At 36.4% G+C, this 20629-nt stretch overlaps 3 protein-coding genes across 8 annotated transcripts; 2 read left to right on the top strand and 1 right to left on the bottom strand.

Moving 5' to 3' along the window:
* The first annotated feature begins 537 nt into the window (after window positions 1–537).
* On the top strand, window positions 538–10336 carry LOC143218400 (putative ATP-dependent RNA helicase DDX43). Of its 3 annotated transcripts, XR_013011045.1 has the most exons (13): window positions 538–889; window positions 963–1251; window positions 1606–1812; window positions 1883–2101; window positions 2186–2312; window positions 3131–3296; window positions 3498–3740; window positions 4139–4286; window positions 4363–4604; window positions 4675–4837; window positions 5040–8947; window positions 9250–9382; window positions 9480–10336. XR_013011045.1 is itself a non-coding variant. In XM_076443548.1 (11 exons), exons 2-11 carry the CDS (start codon window positions 994–996, stop codon window positions 5187–5189), a joined length of 1923 nt encoding a protein of 640 aa, XP_076299663.1. In that variant the 5' UTR covers window positions 538–889; window positions 963–993; the 3' UTR covers window positions 5190–10336. The 3 variants fall into 3 exon arrangements, 1 of the variants encoding a protein (XP_076299663.1); XR_013011044.1 differs by having other exon boundaries at window positions 5040–9382; XM_076443548.1 differs by having other exon boundaries at window positions 5040–10336.
* On the bottom strand, window positions 6214–9117 carry Eco (Establishment of cohesion). The gene is made up of 6 exons (XM_076443550.1): window positions 8978–9117; window positions 7574–8562; window positions 7244–7466; window positions 6981–7154; window positions 6704–6909; window positions 6214–6628 (listed from the first exon to the last, which is right to left on the bottom strand). Exons 2-6 carry the CDS (start codon window positions 8530–8532, stop codon window positions 6505–6507), a joined length of 1686 nt encoding a protein of 561 aa, XP_076299665.1. The 5' UTR covers window positions 8533–8562; window positions 8978–9117; the 3' UTR covers window positions 6214–6504.
* Caper (RNA-binding protein 39-like protein Caper) lies at window positions 10032–20463 on the top strand. Of its 4 annotated transcripts, XM_076443555.1 has the most exons (10): window positions 10106–10172; window positions 10263–10336; window positions 10700–10773; window positions 13193–13257; window positions 15243–15590; window positions 15843–16050; window positions 16260–16526; window positions 16607–16782; window positions 16861–17031; window positions 17590–20463. In XM_076443555.1, exons 3-10 carry the CDS (start codon window positions 10756–10758, stop codon window positions 17885–17887), a joined length of 1551 nt encoding a protein of 516 aa, XP_076299670.1. In that variant the 5' UTR covers window positions 10106–10172; window positions 10263–10336; window positions 10700–10755; the 3' UTR covers window positions 17888–20463. The 4 variants fall into 4 exon arrangements, with proteins under 4 accessions (XP_076299668.1, XP_076299670.1, XP_076299669.1 ...); XM_076443553.1 differs by lacking the exon at window positions 10700–10773 and having other exon boundaries at window positions 10032–10172; XM_076443554.1 differs by lacking the exon at window positions 10106–10172 and having other exon boundaries at window positions 10194–10336.
* Window positions 20464–20629: the final 166 nt, after the last annotated feature.

Raw genomic sequence — 20629 nt, 5'->3', positions numbered from 1 at the left:
AAGAATTAGAATTTTACAGAATAGTTATCGTCATTCATTTACATCAAAATTCAAGTGAATTTGTTTTGCATGTTCTCCATTATATATGGGGCTTGTACAAATTTATCGATGGACTATCTGATTCGTTGACGTTGTTACTTCGACCAATAGCAACGTTATATGTGTGTTCAACAACCAATCGGATCAGCGTTCCTTCGAGATAACGTTTCTAACCGTGAATTAGAAAAACGCCCCTTAGTTTCACATCTGCACACAGAATATATTCCTAGTCTGGGTCTACGTTTATATACTTCATGGTTTACATACAGCGCTGAGATATTGGCCAAGATTTCTCGCGCATGAAAGTAAAATTTTCACGCGCATGCGCGACGTATGCAGGAACGTATCTATATGTTCTAAGTTTGTGGAGAAAGTAGTAGTATTATATAGCACTATTATACCGGAAGAATTTAGAAGTTCATATATGTATTATATGTTGTATGTGCATACATATTCAATTTTAGTACAATACACACATGTTATACATTCATATTTCAAAATGCAAGCATAACAAATTTTGCGAAATTAGGCGGGGTGACCAAGGTACCCAAATATTAGCCACACTTCTTACGTTATTGACGCCACAAATCGTCGCGCATGTGCGCAGTGAACTTCCAACTTACTACACCAGTTACAATAGTGAGCTTACGACCGTGCTTACGACTTACAACTTGCAAGGTGCTCGTCTGTTTAGTAAACGATCTGTAGTTTTGTTTTTGAACATGACAATGTCAGTGCGAGCACATGTTATAAAAAGAAACATAGATTAATATATTCTAATATTTGCACTTCTAGAGTAGAATATATATCGAAATCAAGTGTACTTTCGCTTCCTTCTATTCAATCGTGGGTAGGTACTTTGAAAATTAATTCTTTGTTATTACTTCGTGAGTACACGTGAAAAGAAACTCGTAATGTTCCAGCATTTCTAATTGTACAATAAGTAACCTCAAAATGAATACCAACCGACGAAGTTTTGGAAATTCTACGCACTTTTCCAAGAATTACAATCAAGGTTCAAGATATAGGGATAGAGAAGGACAACAAAGAAATAATTGGAGAGAACAGAATCAACATTCCAGCCATGATAATTCGAATGACAATGGAGAAATTCTTACCATACAAATCGATTCGAACAAAGTGGGAAAATTAATTGGGAAAAGTGGAACTAAGATCAGAGAACTTCAGGAGAAAACAAATACAAGGATCAAAGTGAGTATTATCGAATCGAAGAACATGACATAATTGTCCGAAATTGGAATTGTATCATGTTTGATATAATTTCGAGCGAGCCTCATCGTTTACTCTAATCTTTTTCTTTTTCCACCTTTTATTCTTCTTATATATAATTCATAATTACGCTGTACTTTGTAATTGCATTTCAATTGTAAAAACGAATTAATTTAATTGAACGAGAGACCAGAATTACAAATTATATTGCAATTTAACTGAACGAAGCGACTGAATTTCGAATTACGAGATAATTGAATACAACGCGATCGAATTACTTTGTACTTATAATTTGTGAAGTAATTCAATTGTAATTCAACGCAACTCTGATTATAGGTTGATAGTTCGAACGGAGACTACGCTGCCGATGTAACTATAACTGGTTCGGCAGAAGCACAAGAACAAGCCAAGCAACTAATAGAGGAATTATTAAATGATTCTCCTTACCCGATGTCGAAACCAGTAGAACAACACAGACCACAGAATAATGAACAACAAATTGATTTCAATAGTTTCGACTGGTCTAAAGCCAGTCAAAAATGCGTAAGTTCATCTTTTACAAATCCTTCGCGACTTGTTTATATATCTTCACGTGCTTTATAATATTCGTTAGGATGAATTTCAACAAGAGAAATGGTCACATCTGCCCCCTATTGTTAAAAATTTTTATAAAGAGCATCCGTACGTTACTAACATGACGAAAGAGCATGCAGCTCATATCAGAAAAACAAATAATAATATAGAAGCCAGGTACATGTTCGACGAGAAAGAAACACAAACTGAACAGCTCGAGGTACCCAATCCTATAGAAACATTTGAACATGCCTTCGAAGTAAGTCAGAACATTTATACACAAACATTAAAAAAAAGAAAAAAAGAATATATGTTACTCTATGTTAAAAATATTACGTATTAGATTTATCCAGATATACTTGAAGAAGTAAGAAAACAAGGATTCACCAAGCCAAGTCCAATACAATGTCAAGCATGGCCTGTTCTTCTTGGCGGTAAAGATCTTATTGGCATTGCACAGACAGGCACAGGTAAGTTATTCAAACATTTCGCATTACAATAGAACCTCGATAGTTGCACAAAAACGGAACTGAAAATAAACGCGAGTTCTCTGAGATTTCTACAATCGATGATATCACCGACACCCTCGTAAGATCTCTCTCCTGCCTCTTATTACAGTTCCAGTAAGACTAGAATCTACAGGGTGTTCACGCTATCGCTAACCAGCGCTTTTCTTGCGAATAATAAATGTTAGAAAGAAAATGAAAGAGAAATCTTTCTTCTGGATCGAATAAAATGCTGTATGTGCATTTTTTGATGTCGTATAAAAGCGCGTGTCAAGGCAAATTCATTCGTACACGAATCGACAAGATCAGAAACAGAAGAAACATTTTGCATATTTCAACACGAACGAATCTGCCTTGACACGCACTTTAATACGACACGAAAGAAACACAGAAGAATTATTGGGTTGGCAAATAAGTTCGTTCGGTTTTTTAGAGTGAAATAAATCACAAAAACCGAACCAACTTATTTTCCAACCCAATACATACGCTGTTACGTTGCTTGCAAGAAACATTACTTTCTCCTCTTTCATATTTTTCGAACATTTGTTATTTGCGAGAAAAATATTGGCTAGCAATAGCGTGAACGCTCTGTACATTTGTTTGTCTACTGTGGTTTATTAATTCGTTTATTCAGAGTTAAGCAATCATTCTAGGCATACGCTGATGGAATACAACAGATAAAGTTTACTTGCAGGTATCAAGGTTGCAACTATCGACATTGTTTTGAACCTGACTTTACCAAATGTAATAACGATCCTTTGTCTCATTAACAACGCGTGTAGGAAAAACGTTAGCATTTTTGCTACCAGCTTTGATTCATATAGAGGGACAAGTAACGCCACGGTCGGAACGGAAAGGTCCTAATGTTCTTGTGATGGCTCCGACAAGGGAATTGGCGTTACAGATTGAAAAAGAAGTGAACAAATACTCTTACCACGGTATAAAAGCGTAAGTAACACGTATGTTACTCGTAAGTAAACACAGTTGTTTAAGGAGGTAGACTCGCGTTTCCAGGATTGCAAGGGTGCGGGATGCGCCTACTCATTCGGTGGGTAGTTCACCTGAATTCAGACTCTACGAGTCTACCGCCTTAAGACAATTCATGATTTTCCATATTCCATACATATTAAAAATTGCATACATTTAAAGGGTATGCGTGTACGGAGGTGGCAGTCGTAAAGAACAAGTGAACCTAGTACTAAAAGGAGTAGAAATAGTAATCGCAACACCTGGCAGATTGAACGATCTTGTCGAAGCAGGTGTTTTGAATGTCACATCGGTGACATATCTCGTGCTAGACGAAGCTGATCGTATGCTTGACATGGGCTTTGAACCGCAAATTAGGAAAACTTTGTTAGATATCAGACCAGATCGACAAACGGTTATGACAAGGTACATAAAAGTACAGTGACTCCCACTAATATTCGGACACTCTTAAAAACACCGTAACTTTTCAAATATTGGACTATACGATTTGAACATTTTTGGAAAGCTAGAGCAACGTAGTTTTAAAATTTTCAATATAGGCCCACATAAAAAAGTTGTAAAATGGATCTTTTAGTATTTTCTCTACAATTCCGACCAATTGCAATTTTCGAAAAAATTTCTTTTCACATCCTGTAGTGAACTGAGTGCTCTAGCTTCCGAAAAAAGTTTGAATCGTATAGTCCAATATTAAAAAGATTATCGCGTTTTTTAGAGCGTCCAAATATTAATGGGAGTCACTGTATATTATTCGAGAAATCAGAATAATTTCTTTTACCAGCCCATATTAATTATCGATATTTCAGTGCCACATGGCCCCAAGGTGTTCGGCGCTTGGCTCAATCTTACATGAAGAATCCAATTCAAATATTTGTCGGCTCTCTGGACTTGGCTACTGTACACACTGTAGTACAAAAAATTGACATCATCGACGAAGAAGATAAGACAGATATGGTTAATAAAAATGCTTCACATCGTGCTATACCTATCGTACACCCGTGCAAATGTTAATTCTCTTATATTTTAATAGATGTATCAGTTTTTCCGTGGAATGGGTCCGAAGGATAAGGTTATAGTATTCTTTGGGAAAAAATCCAGAGTTGACGACATAGCCAGTGAGTTAGCCTTGCAAGGTGTGAACTGTCAGAGTATACATGGAGGAAGAGAACAAGCTGATCGGGAACAAGCACTGGAAGATTTGAAAACTGGAGAAGTTCAAATACTTCTTGCAACAGACGTTGCCAGTCGAGGAATTGATATCGAAGATGTCACGTATGTCCCACATTCTGTCTACTCAGATATTTTAATACTTTCGAGAAATAATTATTCAAATATTCCTTAGGCATGTGTTGAATTATGATTTTCCGCGAGACATAGAAGAGTATGTCCATCGAGTTGGTCGTACTGGACGCGCTGGCCGCACAGGAGAAAGCATAACGTTCATGACAAGACGAGATTGGGGTCTTGCTAAGGAACTAATCAGTCTCTTGGAAGAAGCTAACCAAGTAAGTTCTTCGTGGATTAACCCTTTGCACTCGAAGCAATTTTAATTACAAAATCAAGACATTTCTTTCACAACCCAGATCATTTTTAAAAAATATGCGCGCTCTCTCTCATAGAAATTAAGAGGTCAGCTAGCGATTCGCTAAAATATTTTTCAACTGGTATTGTGCTAATATTTTCTATAAAATCCATCCGTTTTCAAAGGAAGTTCCTGAGGAATTGTACCGGATGGCCGATAGACACGGCGCATGGAAGGAGAAACGAGCACAAGAGAAACAGTACGAACGGTTAGACAGAGGTGGCGGCGGCGGCGGCGGCGATTATTCAAACAGAAGGAGTAATAGAAGATGGTAGTTATTTCAAACAGTATTTGTGTATCGAATACGATACACACCCCTTTGCATCTTCTTGAAATTACTTCGGAACGATTGAGAAAAATATTTTTTTTTTTACATTTTTTTCATGTGTATCGCAATGCCATTTATCATTTTCAGTTAATGCGAATATGAATGCAATAAAACAGTTCATTTTGGAAAACTTTGTTATTTTCATCAACTCTGTTCATTCGTTTATGCTTTAAAATGGTACAAAATTATATTTCTTCCACTTACGATTCATACAATTCTTACTAAAATTTACAATTAGCTTAAAATAATACATATTATATAATTAAGAGTCTTTCTCAAGCATATCACGCAATTGAGATGTTTTATTCGTACAGTGTTTGATTATTTGAATGATCTGCTTTTGCGTGATGTACTTTTAGACAATCGTGTGAATCATTTCCACTTTACTTCTGTGATGCATGTACTCGGATGAGTTACCGTATACAGGATGAATCGCCTAACTTTTGCACCTTAAACATCTATTTAAGTACAGAGGTACATGTGTACTGATTCACGTATATTAGATTGAAAGGAAAGGTCGCCGTATTTTAAAGAACATTTTAATCAATTCATTCAAAAATATCATTCATTCATCAATTCAAAAATATATATCTTTCCCTGTTTCCCAACGATTCATCGGTAACATGTGTTTTTCATTTACGAGCAAAATTACTTGCTTATTTTAAATACAACAGAACTTTCCCTCCAACCTACTATTCGAATACATCTGCACTAATTCACTTATATTTAAATACACGCGTATTAACGTATCAGCATTTTAATTCGTATTAATCTTTAGGACACAGTTACTAATTTTCGAAAACAAAATATGGATATATACAGTTAACCTACGCCTATGTAAATACACGTGTGTTAATTATAGTCACTGAATTCTTACTGAAAGCGACTGCCTGAAAGGTGCCGTTTAAAAAAAGGAAAAGACTCATCCTGCATATAATTGTTATAGTCAAGCATACATTCATACATATAAAAATGCGAACACACAGCCAATCCCCATTTAAAACAAAAAATCAACACGAACGGTAGAAACATTCAGCGAAAACGTAAAAGAATTGTGCTATGAATAAATAATATCTACGCTAATAAGAAGTAATAAATTGCTTTTCAACAAATAGGTTACTTAACTTGATATATAATTACATAAATCTACAGAGAAACAAAGTTAACTAGTAAGATAAATGAATTTTGTATGTCGCTTCAAGCTTCTTTTTTTGTAGTTTTTATCATTTTTATTAAAAAATATATAAAGTTCACGCGATATATTAACTGTAAACTTTGAAGTTTCGAGTTTTCGTATATTTCTCGGCAAATATTTTTCCGCTTTGCGTTGGAATTGAAAACGCGATATCATCCAAAGACATAATATAACCATAGTAAAATTGAGATCTGAAATGTTTAAAGAGAGCCGGTAGAAAATAATCAAACGTTAACGAGTATTTTATAAACGTTAATATTTTATACCTTAGTATGTCAACCAGTTTCGAAGCGATGCCTTGTTTACGATGGTTTATTTCAGTCCATAGAACGTTTATCCCGCATTTCGCAGGAGTACTCTCCGCTGTACAACAATCCAATTCCATTAATTCAGGAATCATGCGATGCGCTGTGGTTATTTGTTCCGCAACTAAAACCCCCATGATAGTTTTGTTTCTAATGTACAGGTAAACCTAAAAATATTCAGATAACATAGAACATGTTCATAGGAGTAAGACAGAAAGAAAAAGATATGAATAGTAACTTTTTTCTGTTCGTAGTCCGATAAATTTGTGTCGGCTAATCCCAAGTCTCTGTCCACATACGTCAGCACATCTGCTATCTTGTTCCAATATTGTTTCGGATCATTCGGCTCCACCAAGATAACTCTGCTCATCGTAACAGGATCTTCCATGATCACACGTTCCGTCTTCCAACCCTGAAATTCCAAATTAATAATAATAAATAATCGTAAAAAATGATATAACAAACGGTTTATACCTATAAATATATGCACACAACTTATACCGAAAATTTTAGACATTTTTTATTGTTATGATAATTCAAATGAGCATTTTCGTCTTCGGGATCACCAATTTGATATACAACGCCGCATTCTGTACACTGTGATGCACCGAAATGTTTTTGTCCTGCGTCTATCTGATATTGATTATCGCTGCCATTCTGTTTCATCGATAGCTGCCAGTTTATTGTATCTTTCGTATTGCCTGTTGATTTTTTGCCAACATCTCTGAAACAGTAATTCCACTCGTTTTTGTAATCGTAAACATCGAGAAGCATCAGACGACTGCACAAGTTTTCGTGCTACAAATGTATTAAAGATTTTGGAGCGCTTACTCGCACACTTTACTGGACAAATATCCTTTGTTAAATAGCGGATAGTATTTTGGCTCTTTCTCCTCGATACTGTTTTTATTATCATCTAAAGAACTACTCTCGAATGTTAACGTTCTACTAATATCCTTAATATTCACAGTTGTCAGGTTACAAAGTTCTTTCACTGGGGACATAGTAACGTTGTTTAAAACTGCTACCAGCTTCACCGGAGAAATGTGCCCGAACTGTTTATTAGTTAGTACATCCATTGTGTCGTAGTCATCGTCCGCCCAATCGTCTTCCAATACTTTCAGTATATTCGCAACTTCGTTTTTCTCTATGGTATCCTCTAAATCAGGATCGTCCACTGCTAAATCTGTGGTGTCGAACGAAATATCCATTAACTTCGGTCGCTTATGCACCGGAGAAGTGGATTGTGATTTCTCTTGATTTTGCGATACTTGACCATCCGAGGCAACCTTTAATTTAACGTTCTTATTAATTATTACCATAGCTGAACTATTCCTCTTCGAGGATCTTTTAATTTTAAAGAATCGCTTGTTGAGATCAATTTCTGGCGTCGGGGATCTTTCCAGTGGCCTTTTAACAGGTGCTGTAGTATGTATCCGACTTATTTCTGAAGTTTTGTTCTGTACATTTCCGTTGGTTTGCGCGAATTCTTCTATACTATCCTTGGAAGTGTCGTTTTTGTTCTCCTTTGTGCTATTCGAACGAGCTTTTGCTTTTTGTTTCCTAATTCCATGAGATACTCCGCCGTTAACTCCTCCTATTGTGTGTCTTTTCTGTGGTTTTTTATTGTGATGCAACTGCCCAGAGAAACTTTTTCTTTGAGTCTGTTGCGGCGATATATTAATAATCTGATAATTCTTCACAGACACTGCATTGGATTTACTATAAAAACTGTGTGTGCTCAGTATGAAGTCTTTCATTTTGTTCGTGTAGCTGTTAGTAGAATCCATAGATTTGTATTAATTCTTGCAGTTGTGTACCTTGGAAATATAAGAAGAAATTAATAAATAGCGCGTTCGAACATTCATAAAAATATACAGGCTGAGTAGTAACGTGGCGATCTCGAATAACAAGTTATTTGTTGTGTGGAAAAATGTTTCGAACAAAAGTATAATTATTCATTTCAAGTCCCACAAATTTGTACAATACTTTTTTTACGCAAAATTTCATAATTTATCTAAATTTGAGAAACAATAGCGAACACATTCCCCCGCGAAGAGAGTTGTTCCTCGTATCTCGGTAAAAAAGCAAAGTAATAAAAAACAACGTGAAAATATGTTCTAGGATAATAAACACATTCGAAAATGAAACATCGTAGAATTCGAGAGGAGGATTCTATACCATGAATAGAAGTCAATAAAAAACGTAAGAACTATTGGAAATAAATAAACTAACCTGTAAAAGTATCAAATAGTGAACCTTGTAATATTGTAAACGTGAATGAACTTTCACGGTTGATTGTTTCTGTCAACTTTTTAAATATTTCCGAGCGGAGTTTGTTACGAGCTAATTGCCATGTCACATTTGTTTATATCGAGAATAATAACAGAAAGAATATAATCCGAGTTTGAAAAAACATATAAAATTAGTCCACAAGACTGCTACAAGACATTTCGGAACCGTTAAAACATTTTCTCTAATTTTAGTCTATTTTCGCGGTCTTTTAGATGTATTCATGTATCAATCGACGACCAAATCAATGTATATGGTACATGAGAAGGCACATGACACTGCATTCTGTGGAACACATGCTGACTGATGCCAACTGATGCTGACAGAATCACGCCATATTTCATGCCCGTAAGTGTGTTGCAGTAACGTATCTATACATTACCATACATTACCATACGTACCTATACAAAATACAATAAACATAGAAATGAAATGTAATAAATAGATAAACTGAAAAAAGAAAAAAAGGAAAAAGAGGACAAGGGATTTGAACCCTGGCCTTGGTACGCGGCAGCGGTAGTGGTAAGAGTGGGAGGCACAGGGACAAAAGAGGAAAAGAGGGGGTCCTCGCTCGCAGCCAATGGTTAGGCCGTGACGTCACACATTTTAGCCAATAATTCTACTAGAACCGAAAGTGCGAGTGGGATGAGCCAATCGGACGGCTTGCTGCCGCATACCTTTCGAATTCCTGGCAGTCACAATTTGCGAGGCACGGAGAGTACTTGTATCACGGTTTTGTCGTTCCTTACAATTCTTTGTGGTGTTATATAAATAATTTTATATCGCTGTCCACTGTTTTGAATTATCGTGTGACGTGTTTGTGTTGAATATATGCATATTCTATACTTGTGCCGGGTCTATAAGTGTATATAGTCTACGGTCTAAGCTACAAGGTATTTATCCTCCCTGGTGTGTTTACTATCTTACATAGTTTCTCAAACAGCGTAACGCTCACTTCCGGCGACGGTGGCGCTGTGCTTCTGCATACATATCCGGTCTTCCATTTTCTTTTGGTCATCGCGTGGCGTATGATTGCGTTCTTATTCACGCATCTTCGTTATTGATCGTTACACATTTAAAATAATTATTCAGACGTTTGAAATCATATAATTAAAAAAAAAAAAGCGCTCGCTAGTCTGTACGTTACACAATATATCTTTGACACTTGATTCTTTCGATCATCGCAGTCGTTTTTCGTTTTATCCAGTGCTAATGCGTGGTATTTCAGAAAACTCTCCGACTCTCGCAATGGCGGAGGATTTGGATGTCGAGGCGATGCTGGAGGCACCATACAAAAAAGGGGTAAGACTTAATTCCTTCTTTTTTCATTATTATTTCTTTTTCTTCTTTTTTTTTTTAATGTCTCGGTTTGTTCCCTCGAGGTCCTGTTTCTCTCTCTTTCTCTATCTCTCTCTTTGTTATTTTTTTAATCCTATAAAAGCTTACTCTCTAATCTCGACGCACGCAGAATCCACTATTACGGTGGTGTGCTGTTTTCTGGATGTGTTCAGTTTTGTTGCGTTCGAGAAAGAAAAAAAATAATATATATATATATACATATAGAAACGTCCATCCTTATACTTCCTGTATATACATGTAGAACAAAGTACACCCTTGTCTTTCATACCGACTATTGATCAATACCTCCGTTTTCTGTACTTATAGATGGTACGTAACATGTACCCTCGCGCTCGTAGGATGTTCGGCAGCGAGTTCCTAGAATGCACTTGAAATACGAGGTATTAAGAAAAGCCATCACTAACATCATTTTTACTTAATTCTTTTTTTCTTTCTTTATTCTCATTTTTTTCTTTAAATTTTACTTTCACAGAAAAGAAAAGAAAAAGAAACAAACAAACAAAAATAAAACAACTAAAGTAACGTTTATATTATTTTCACGACGTAGATAGAATTGCTATTGTCATCTTGCGTATGACCATAGGGAACGGAAAAGACATGCGAAATGATGTTTTTCTATGATCATAACAATCAAAACAATGAAAAAGGAAAAGATAATTAGGTGCTGTTCTGCCATGTGCCATGCTGTGCTTTTTATCTTTACGAAATGCATAAAGTGTGGAGTATTATGCCGAGCGATTCTCAAAAATACATGTATATAGATATATATGTGTGTTATGGTTGTAATACTTTGTGTTAAAAAACACAATCTCCTATACATATTTCCTCTATACTGTCAGGGAAAATTAATTACAATATTCTGTAGCTTTGAAAATTGAAACCTTTCTGGTCAGCTTAGCACTTTCCGATTCATAGGAATGTTTCATGCGCAAAGTATTTTATGCGTACAGGGTGAGTCTCATAGCATGATGATCTCCGATAACTCTTTAAGTTATTTGTTGTATGAAAAAATGTTCCTAATCTCAGTTTTTTTACATGGAACGTCTACTATTGTTTCTCAAATTAGTATTATACAAAGTGGGACTTCAGATAAATAATCACCGAGATATTTTTCAAACAAGTTTTGTTCGGTAGTCAATGCACTTGCGTAATCGAATTATCAGCGAGCGAGAAACTTCTTCCAGAGTTTCCAAGGCCCACTTTGTATAATGATGTTTTACATAGACTTTCGTAATTTATCAGAATTCGAGAAAGAACATTAGACGTTCCAAAGCAAAATAATAAAAAACAGATTAGAGCACTAAATGTCCCCCAGGAAACCATGCAACTTTTGTTGGAAACCTTTTATCGTACAACGAATAACTTACGAATTATTCGAGGTGGTTGCGTTACGAGACTCACCCTGTACATGTGTATGTATACAGTTATGTCCTGATTATTGTCTTTTAGAAACTGACGTTGAATTGTTATTTGAAGTTGGATAAAACGATGAGGTAGCCTTATATCAATGAGAAAGCGTGCTCGGTTGAAATAAATATTTGTATCGTTAAGGAGATCTTTACGTTGTGTCTATAAAATAGAAGCGCATTAGCGTCGGACAGATCTGTTCTCCAGATAAACATAAGGCCTAGAGCAGGATTAATTACGAAATACATACAAATAAAATGTGACATTAGCGGAACTTCTATCGGTTATGAAGATTTGGATAAAGCATTTACCTATGTATTTGCTGTATTGTTTATTTGAACGATTTTTCTGATTTGTCATTAACGAAGTATCATTTGTACCGCTATAAATTTGAAAGTTATCGCTTCGCGAACAAAATGCATGGTAAATTGGCGAGCAGGAATAATGATCAGGGCGTTCTAAATGAGAAAATGTTTTATAAATTATTCGTAATCACATAATCGAGAGCTTTAACGTATATTGTTCTCGGAGAGAGATAACAAAAAAGTCAACGATTCCTGTATCGTTGCTACATTCGACATCACTTTTCATTATTTCATTAATACATCAATGCGGTCTACTATACTGCCTTTCGATCATTTGAAAACATTTTCTCCATATAAAGTTATCTAGCAGTATGTATCTACTGGAAGCTGCAAATGATCGTTGATCGTTTTGTTCCTTTTACATGGATAGAATTTATAGTTAATTCAGTATATATGGAGGGTTTGTAGGCTAGCAATTAGGGTTCACATCTCGTGTTACAATAAAAACGTACTGTCTTTGATGAGGGCTCTCTTTTGCAGAAGAAAAAGGATGTGTGGTTGGCCATTGGTAGTTTAAGACCAAGGCATGCTCAACCCAAGATTGCAATGCTTTCCTAAAACCCGATAAAACGATTGGTAAGTTTGAGCCAGGTGTACGCGAGGCATCGCAACACTAAGCTCGCCCCGTCTGTCTCTCTTTCTCTCTCTTCTCTCTCTCTCTCTTTCTTTTTCTTCTCTGTCTCCCCATCTCAGCCCCCCAGAGACCGATATAATGTACCTGGAAAAGAGAAAGAGCACAAGAGTGCGCCGTCGTTCCGCAGCGTATACATCTTCGATATTATAATACTCAGAGGAGAGTTATATCTACATGGTTATAAAGATTAAAACAGAAGAAAGAACTTTATTACTGATACATATATACATTTTATTTCTGATATACTATTGTCAGACTTTAATTGTACAATTTGTACACAATCTGTCGTTACAAAATTTACTAACGTTCTATGATTTGCTTTTTGTCCCCTTGTTCGCGCGTCCCTGCCACATCGGCTGGCTGGCATGGCATTCAACTGTTTGCTGTTCGTAGGAGCAGGACTCCTCATCCAAAGACAAATCTTCCAAGGAGAATGGGTCTAGCCGTAAATCATCTGGGTAAGTATATTTCCTAATATTACAGCTATGCTAATTCATGCTTCATACTCAATAGTTTCTCCGATAATATATACACAGGGCTTGCAATCCCCCGTCAGTTTTTAGTCTCGCATTTCTTATAAACGCGCAAGATAAACTGTTTCAATGTTGTATTGGTACTAACTATTTGACGCACAAGCGTAGAGGCTGATCGAGCCTTTTTCCGCCGCAGGATATCTTTGTAATGACTTGACAACAAACGTAGGAGATACAACAATTAATAGTCTTCGCTTTGTTTTATAATTTGAACATTTTCTATATCTTGTTAAATAAAATTGATTTCTTTATGAAATATAGATTAGATTAAAGAATTATATTAACACTAAAACTACCGAGCACTGAAAGCGATTAAAATGTTTTAGCTGATGAAAATGACAAGGTTCTGTTTATTTAGGTTTCGTGTAATTATCGAATCATTTTCCATGTAAGCAACGTCATAATTTCAGTAATTATAAAATTAGAAATGTAAGACCGGTCATTTGACCGGCAATGGTAGGTTTAGTGATAAATTCTTAGTCCCGTGGGATTGCAAGCCCTACATATATATTTTTTACATGTGTATTTCTACTGATATTAATTATTTCTTCACCATTGAAAGATATTTGCGAGCACGAAGCATCATAGACTGTTAAGTTAAATCTAGAAACATAATTAGACAATTCGTTTTGTTCCATACCTCACCCTAAACCATATTTAAAAAAATATTAAGCTCTGGGGATAATAAGGGAATTGGATATTTATCTCCATAAATATTTTCTGATTAGATCCATTAAAAATTTTCATTTGATTTCTTGAAAATCCAATAGTCTTATATAACGTTGCTCAAAAGCGCCCATGTGGCTTTCTTTGAAATTCGAACATCCTAAATTAAATTGTATATTTTCTAATTAGGTCTGTTGCAAATTAAATCGAAGTTGAAAATTTTCATTCGATTACCTAAAAGATTTCTTGAAAATATGGTAAATCAATGTCCAGTACTCTTATGCAACATTGTTTCCAATAATATGTATATCTCTCAAAAGCGCCCATACGGCTTTGTTTGAAATTTGAACATTCTAAATTAAAGTGTATATATTTAATCTTCTGTGAAACAAACAAAAACAAAAATATGAAAACAGTTATTTTGCGCACATATATAGCTACTTGAAGTTATATTCTCTTTGTTATAGACCCCATACAATTAGTGTAAATGCTGGTTATTTTCATAATTCCAAAGGTTAAACCCAAAGATGGTAAGTATTTAGGAAGAATATCTGTACTACAGATTCTGTTACGAATGTGAAATATAGTAAGTGCTGATTAACGGAGATTCTAAGTGTAAAAAAAAAGAAAGGGATGCGAATGAGAACAGTGTTTCGTAAAAAATTTTGCTTTTACACACAAAAAAGAAAGGCTGTATTATTTTTATTTTGTTGTTCATTACAGAATGTTATATAGAATTTTATTCAATGGGTTTAAACGGTCAAACCATTAGCGAGGAGCTTCGTATGTGATATAAACTGGCATTCTCTGCTCCATACCGTGTACGAACTTAGATTTGATTTATCTTATCTTTCGATGTTCATGTTACGCTTACGCGTATTTATAGATTATTTTCCGTACATGTCTTGTTATATTCTCACTGTTACGGTATCAGTGTTTCTTTAACTAGTTCGCAAGTAAAATAATTTGATTGATTACGAGGCGACTAAGATTTTGTTCATTGAAAACTATACGAAACTACATAGAATGGAGTAACAGAATTCCTGTATTAACCAAGTTCGTACCAATAATGGTATTTCATAGAAAAAGAAAAGTTACTTTACAATACCGAAATTATGCTGCGCAAGCGAGCTTGAAATCGATTAGAGAAAATCATTTATGATACATAATAGAACATTATATGTCATAAATCGAGAGAAATCCTTTTAATCTAAAATGTTCTTGTTTGATTCTTGAATTTTTAGGAAGAGTAAACACCGGTCTCGTTCCCGTTCTCGATCGCGGGACCGTAAGGAGAAGGATCGCCGCGATCGCGATAGAGACAGAGACAGGGATCGTGACAGAGACAGAGATCGCGATCGTGATCGTGATCGTAGACACACATCAAGATCAAGAGACCGGAGAGATCGTGATAGAGACAGAGATGGTGGTGGAGGTGGTGGTGGCGGCGGCGGTGGCGGTGGTGGTGACCGAGATAGGGATCGGCGAGACAGAGATCGGGATCGAGATAGAAGAAGGAAACGATCGCTTACACCGATTACACTTCCTAGAGCGAGACCGTCGTTCGGGAAAGGTGTCAGCCCCCTTGGAATGTAAGCCCTCTTTACCAATGTTAATTAGGCTTTGTTGCGTATGAAATGTCTGATTTTTAGCGATGACATTGAACAAACTTAATTTTGTACCCAACGAATTCTACCTGAAGATTTCGAGTGCCTTGATTGCATTACAATTTTATAAGAGTCGTATTCTAAAATCGGACATTTCGTATGCAACAACCTAACGTAATTGTCGATCTATCAGCTTGTTTCTTTTTTATTAACATTGTATGTTCATGTATGTTGTAGTAGAAACGATGAATTGACGCCAGAAGAACGGGATGCACGGACAGTATTTTGTATGCAGTTGAGTCAACGCATACGTGCACGGGATTTGGAGGAATTCTTCTCCAGCGTCGGGAAAGTTCAAGATGTTCGGCTCATCACGTGCAACAAGACAAGAAGATTTAAAGGGATAGCATATGTCGAGTTCAAGGATCCTGAAAGCGTTACCCTGGTTAGTTGGCAAGAATGATGTAACGCGTTAAGGAGATAGACTAGTTTCCAGGATTGCAAGGCTGCGGGATTGCTGCGATCGTCTTTGAAAGTCCTATTTTTACGTTTACGAGTCGCGTAATTTAGGCGCGACCTTGCAATCCTGGAAACGCGAGTCTACCCTCTTCAGAATGATTTTTGGCTATCGTATTACATTTGATGTTTTTCTAGGCTCTTGGCTTATCGGGTCAGAAGCTTCTCGGCGTTCCTATAGTGGTGCAGCACACTCAAGCTGAAAAGAATCGTATGGGCAACTCGATGCCGAACCTGATGCCAAAGGGTCAAACAGGTCCTATGAGATTATACGTTGGATCTCTTCACTTCAACATCACCGAAGACATGCTCCGTGGTATTTTCGAACCTTTCGGGAAAATTGACAACATTCAGTTAATTATGGACCCGGAAACGGGTCGAAGTAAAGGCTACGGATTCTTAACCGTACGTGTCAATTAACATTACAAATCGATTAGCCTATATATTTCGTTATTTTCTCTAATTCGATGTTTCAATGTTTATAGTTTAGGAATGCCGACGACGCGAAAAAAGCTTTGGAACAATTGAACGGTTTCGAGCTTGCTGGCAGACCTATGAAAGTTGGTAATGTCACGGAACGTACAGATTTAATACAAGGACCTTCACTTCTTGATACTGACGAGCTAGACAGGAGTGGAATCGACTTAGGTGCTACTGGAAGGTAAAACAAACTTCTCATGTAAAGTGGAAACGTATTTCAAATGTTGTTCATTTAATATTTTATTCGTGTATTTTCTAGGTTGCAGTTAATGTTCAAATTAGCAGAAGGCACTGGACTTGAAATTCCTCCTGCAGCTGCAAATGCTTTGAATATGGCGCCTGTTATGTCTACGCCACAGCCACCACCACAAGCTGCTCCCCCTATTGCAACACAGTGTTTTATGCTGTCGAATATGTTTGACCCGCAAAAGTAAGTCACAACGATTCATTTCCACAACCTAGGAATGCATATTTGTAGACCCAATGGTAGATTTTCCGTTCTCCAATTGGGGGAACGTATATGCTATATTAAAGAAGTTAGATTCGAATACCGTCACACGTATCGATATGCACGTGTGTCAAAAACTGATAACTTTACACATTATTACTAGAGGTGTGCTAGAATGACGCACTAATACATGTAGTCCAGTCAACGAAAAGTTTTAGAGGGAAATGGAAGGAACACAATTTTAACTTTGGGTCTGTGTTTGGACTAGTTAGGAGGTAAACATACTAAAAGTCAGGGGGGGGCACGTAGAAGGTCTTTTTCGGTTTTCTGCTTATATCTCGGAAACTATGTGTCTAGTTAGGACTAGTTCAAACAAAGTCCCAAAGTTAAAAATTGTGTTCCTTCCATTTCCCTCTACACCCCCCTTATGAGCACTCATTGTCTGGACTAGAGGGCAGCCTAGTACCATAATTCCGAGGCCCGCACAAATATAAAGGGATTGAGAATGGCAACTGATCAAACTGTATCGCTTTGTTCCAGTGAGACGAATCCAAATTGGGCGAAAGAAATTCGTGACGACGTGATCGAAGAATGCAACAAACACGGCGGTGTGTTACACGTATACGTAGACCAAGCCTCTCCTCAAGGTAACGTCTACGTGAAGTGTCCATCGATCGCAACAGCGGTTGCAGCCGTGAATTCACTGCACGGCCGATGGTTCGCGGGTCGCGTAATCACTGCCGCATACGTACCAGTTGTAAATTATCATTCGCTATTTCCGGACGCAATGACCGCCTTACAATTGTTGGTCCCGAGCGCGCCACGAAGAGGAATGTGATCTTAAATGCCGAAGAAAACCGACGTATAAAACTTGTAAATTCTTTATAGTATTAGATATTTTTTTTTCTCTCGTCGATATTAAGCTAGAAAGAGGACAATTTTGTTAATGTAACGAGTATATCGTTCGAATGTTAATGTAACCGAACGTGTACGAGAGTAATGTCAACGGCTGCGCATTGCTACTCGCGCGTTCAGATGTCGTCGAAGTGTTCTTTGTTCCGTTTTAATATTGAAACGCGATGAAATACTTTGCAAAACGTGTCGATCGATGGGTATTCAGCGTCAAGTCAACTTTGTACCTATTCGCACGTCAATATAATCTTGACAAATTAATACCAGAAAAAGAAAAATGATCCTTGATACACACCGTTTAAATGTTACATTTAGTATAACGAGCGAACAGTTCGTTCTTAAAAGTAGTTATTTATTCACACAGCGCGTACAATGATTGAAAAAAAAGGTGTAACTCATATGTATCCACGTACGTATCGAACAAGTTTATTGTTATCCGTATTACGCGGCGAAAGAACCGGGTACTTGACGATTGCCTATTATGTAGCGTCTATGATTTTACAGAGACAAAAACAATCTTTGGCGTGTTCGATCGGTTGCGATGAAAGTAAACGACAGGAAAATCGGAATTTTCAAACGTATATACGGTACAAAGTATATAATTATAGAACGTTCTACACGAGAATCTATCGCGACTATGTCAAAATTTACCGAGACTACCTGTTTAAGAAAGAAAAGTATAGATTACACCGTTAAGAAACTTCGTAGAACAGTCCGGAAAACAAAGAGGTCTGCAGGCAGTGAGGTGACGCATACAATTTTCTTCTTTTCTTTTCTCCTACGTACGGATAAGGGCAATAATCGTAATAATAGTGACGAACATTTCGAATAACGTTGGATACTTAAGGCTCTAATTATATCTTAATGCTAATATACATTCTTTTTATGTAATTATATATATATATACATATATATATATATATATCTATATACACACAATATATAATGGCCTTGTAATCGCAGAGTGTTCGTGAGCTAGACCCTCATTTTTTCGAAGTATTTTAAAGAAAGAGATTGTCCGCGAACACATTCTCAATGACAGAACGAACATAAATTCTGGTACTCGACTATTTATTTAGAAAAAGAAGTACGTACAAATTTATGTTGATTGTGTCGAGATGTACAGTCGGTCGAAAAACGTCTGACTCCAGTCTCTTGCAAATGACGCAGACAATTTTTATTTTGCATAAAAATCCCTAGTCTCATACGAAAACGTCAATCTTTAGGAATTTTTAGCACGAAGAAAAATGCGCCAATCCTTCCGAATCTTTGCAGTTACGTTATTTAACATTACAACAAGTGAAAAACATTTGGAAACGAACAAAGTATTGACGCATTATTTTTTGCGCAAAAAATTCCTGAAGATTGACGAAAATGTCAGCTTTACAGGGCTCGCTCCCCATAATAATCTTCACTACGAGTCTGGCACGATATTGTAGGGCAAAGGGTTAATCCTAGTCCGTGATGAAACTTCTGTAGATTCGTGTTAGTTGTAAAATTTGATCCGACCCGATTCGAAGTTCAAAAGTGTGCACGGGGACATTTTTCGACCGACCGTAGATATTCAACACAGCCACAAGCCGCATAAAAATGTACGTAGCTGTACAGAGCATCAAAAGGGGCAATTAGTATGCTTAGCGTTCCGTCATTAATCCTGCAGGCCTCTGTCAATGAAGAATCAAACGTGTTAAATTGTACAAAATGTTTTATAAAGTAACACATCAGTCATTCGTAAATAGAAAATACTACAGTAAACTTCGTATCTCTGAAGCGTGGGTGTAGACTTTGATAAATTATACAGTAACGTCAATGTGATACACAACGTGTATGTGGAAAAAAACCTCTTCTAGTATGCAAATGTAAATTCGCAAACCTCCTAAAACATTTGTCCGTTTGGAAGACTGTAATTTTCGTAGAGATTTCCATAATTCTGATCTGTAGAATGGAATATAAAAGATTCTTTGTTACCCATTTGTTGTACGTATCTGATTCGGACTACAAAAACTGTTATTTTAACAATTCTGCCAGGTAAAAATGTCGTGTACGTTTCGTAAAAATTCTTCGAAGTTGTTGTGATTATTGTTTAAACAATTCGTGGGCACGAGGGTAATTAGAAAAGATGCACGTAGAAAATTCGAGAGTTCGAACGCGGTTTCGCTTATGCCGCGCCGACAAACAAACTGAACAACGTGATCGCGTGTTTCTCTTATCTCGTTATTTTGTATTATATTTTTATAGTTGATAAAATGTATCCTTTATTTTTTGTATGTAACTAAACATTTTACAACAAACTGTTTGACTCGGTAACCGCTCATTTAGGTATATATACTCATTTCGTAAAACGTAATCGAATGGGCTACAACGACATCCAGTTGGATCATTTCGATGAGAGACATGGAAAACATGAATGCGATATGTACAGCACTTCAACGACTAAATGAAGACTCGTACGAGACCATGTACAATTTAGTAATAAATTAGAAAATACATCTTTGCTTTATAGATGTCGATGATAGATATTTCTAGATTCCTATAAAGTACCTTCGAACATTCCTAGATTGTACTGGATTCTCCAGTTCCCAAACCTTCTAGAAATCGTTGGATTCGTTGTGGACTGTAAGACAGTAAGACTCGTACAGTCTAAAAATATTTGAATTCGAAGAAAATA

This window comes from Lasioglossum baleicum, chromosome 19 (assembly GCF_051020765.1).
Source record: "Lasioglossum baleicum chromosome 19, iyLasBale1, whole genome shotgun sequence".
Taxonomy (NCBI): Eukaryota; Metazoa; Arthropoda; class Insecta; order Hymenoptera; family Halictidae; genus Lasioglossum; species Lasioglossum baleicum.
The sequence above is the reverse complement of the archived record's forward strand: the minus strand, read 5'-3'. Positions and strand labels throughout refer to the sequence as shown.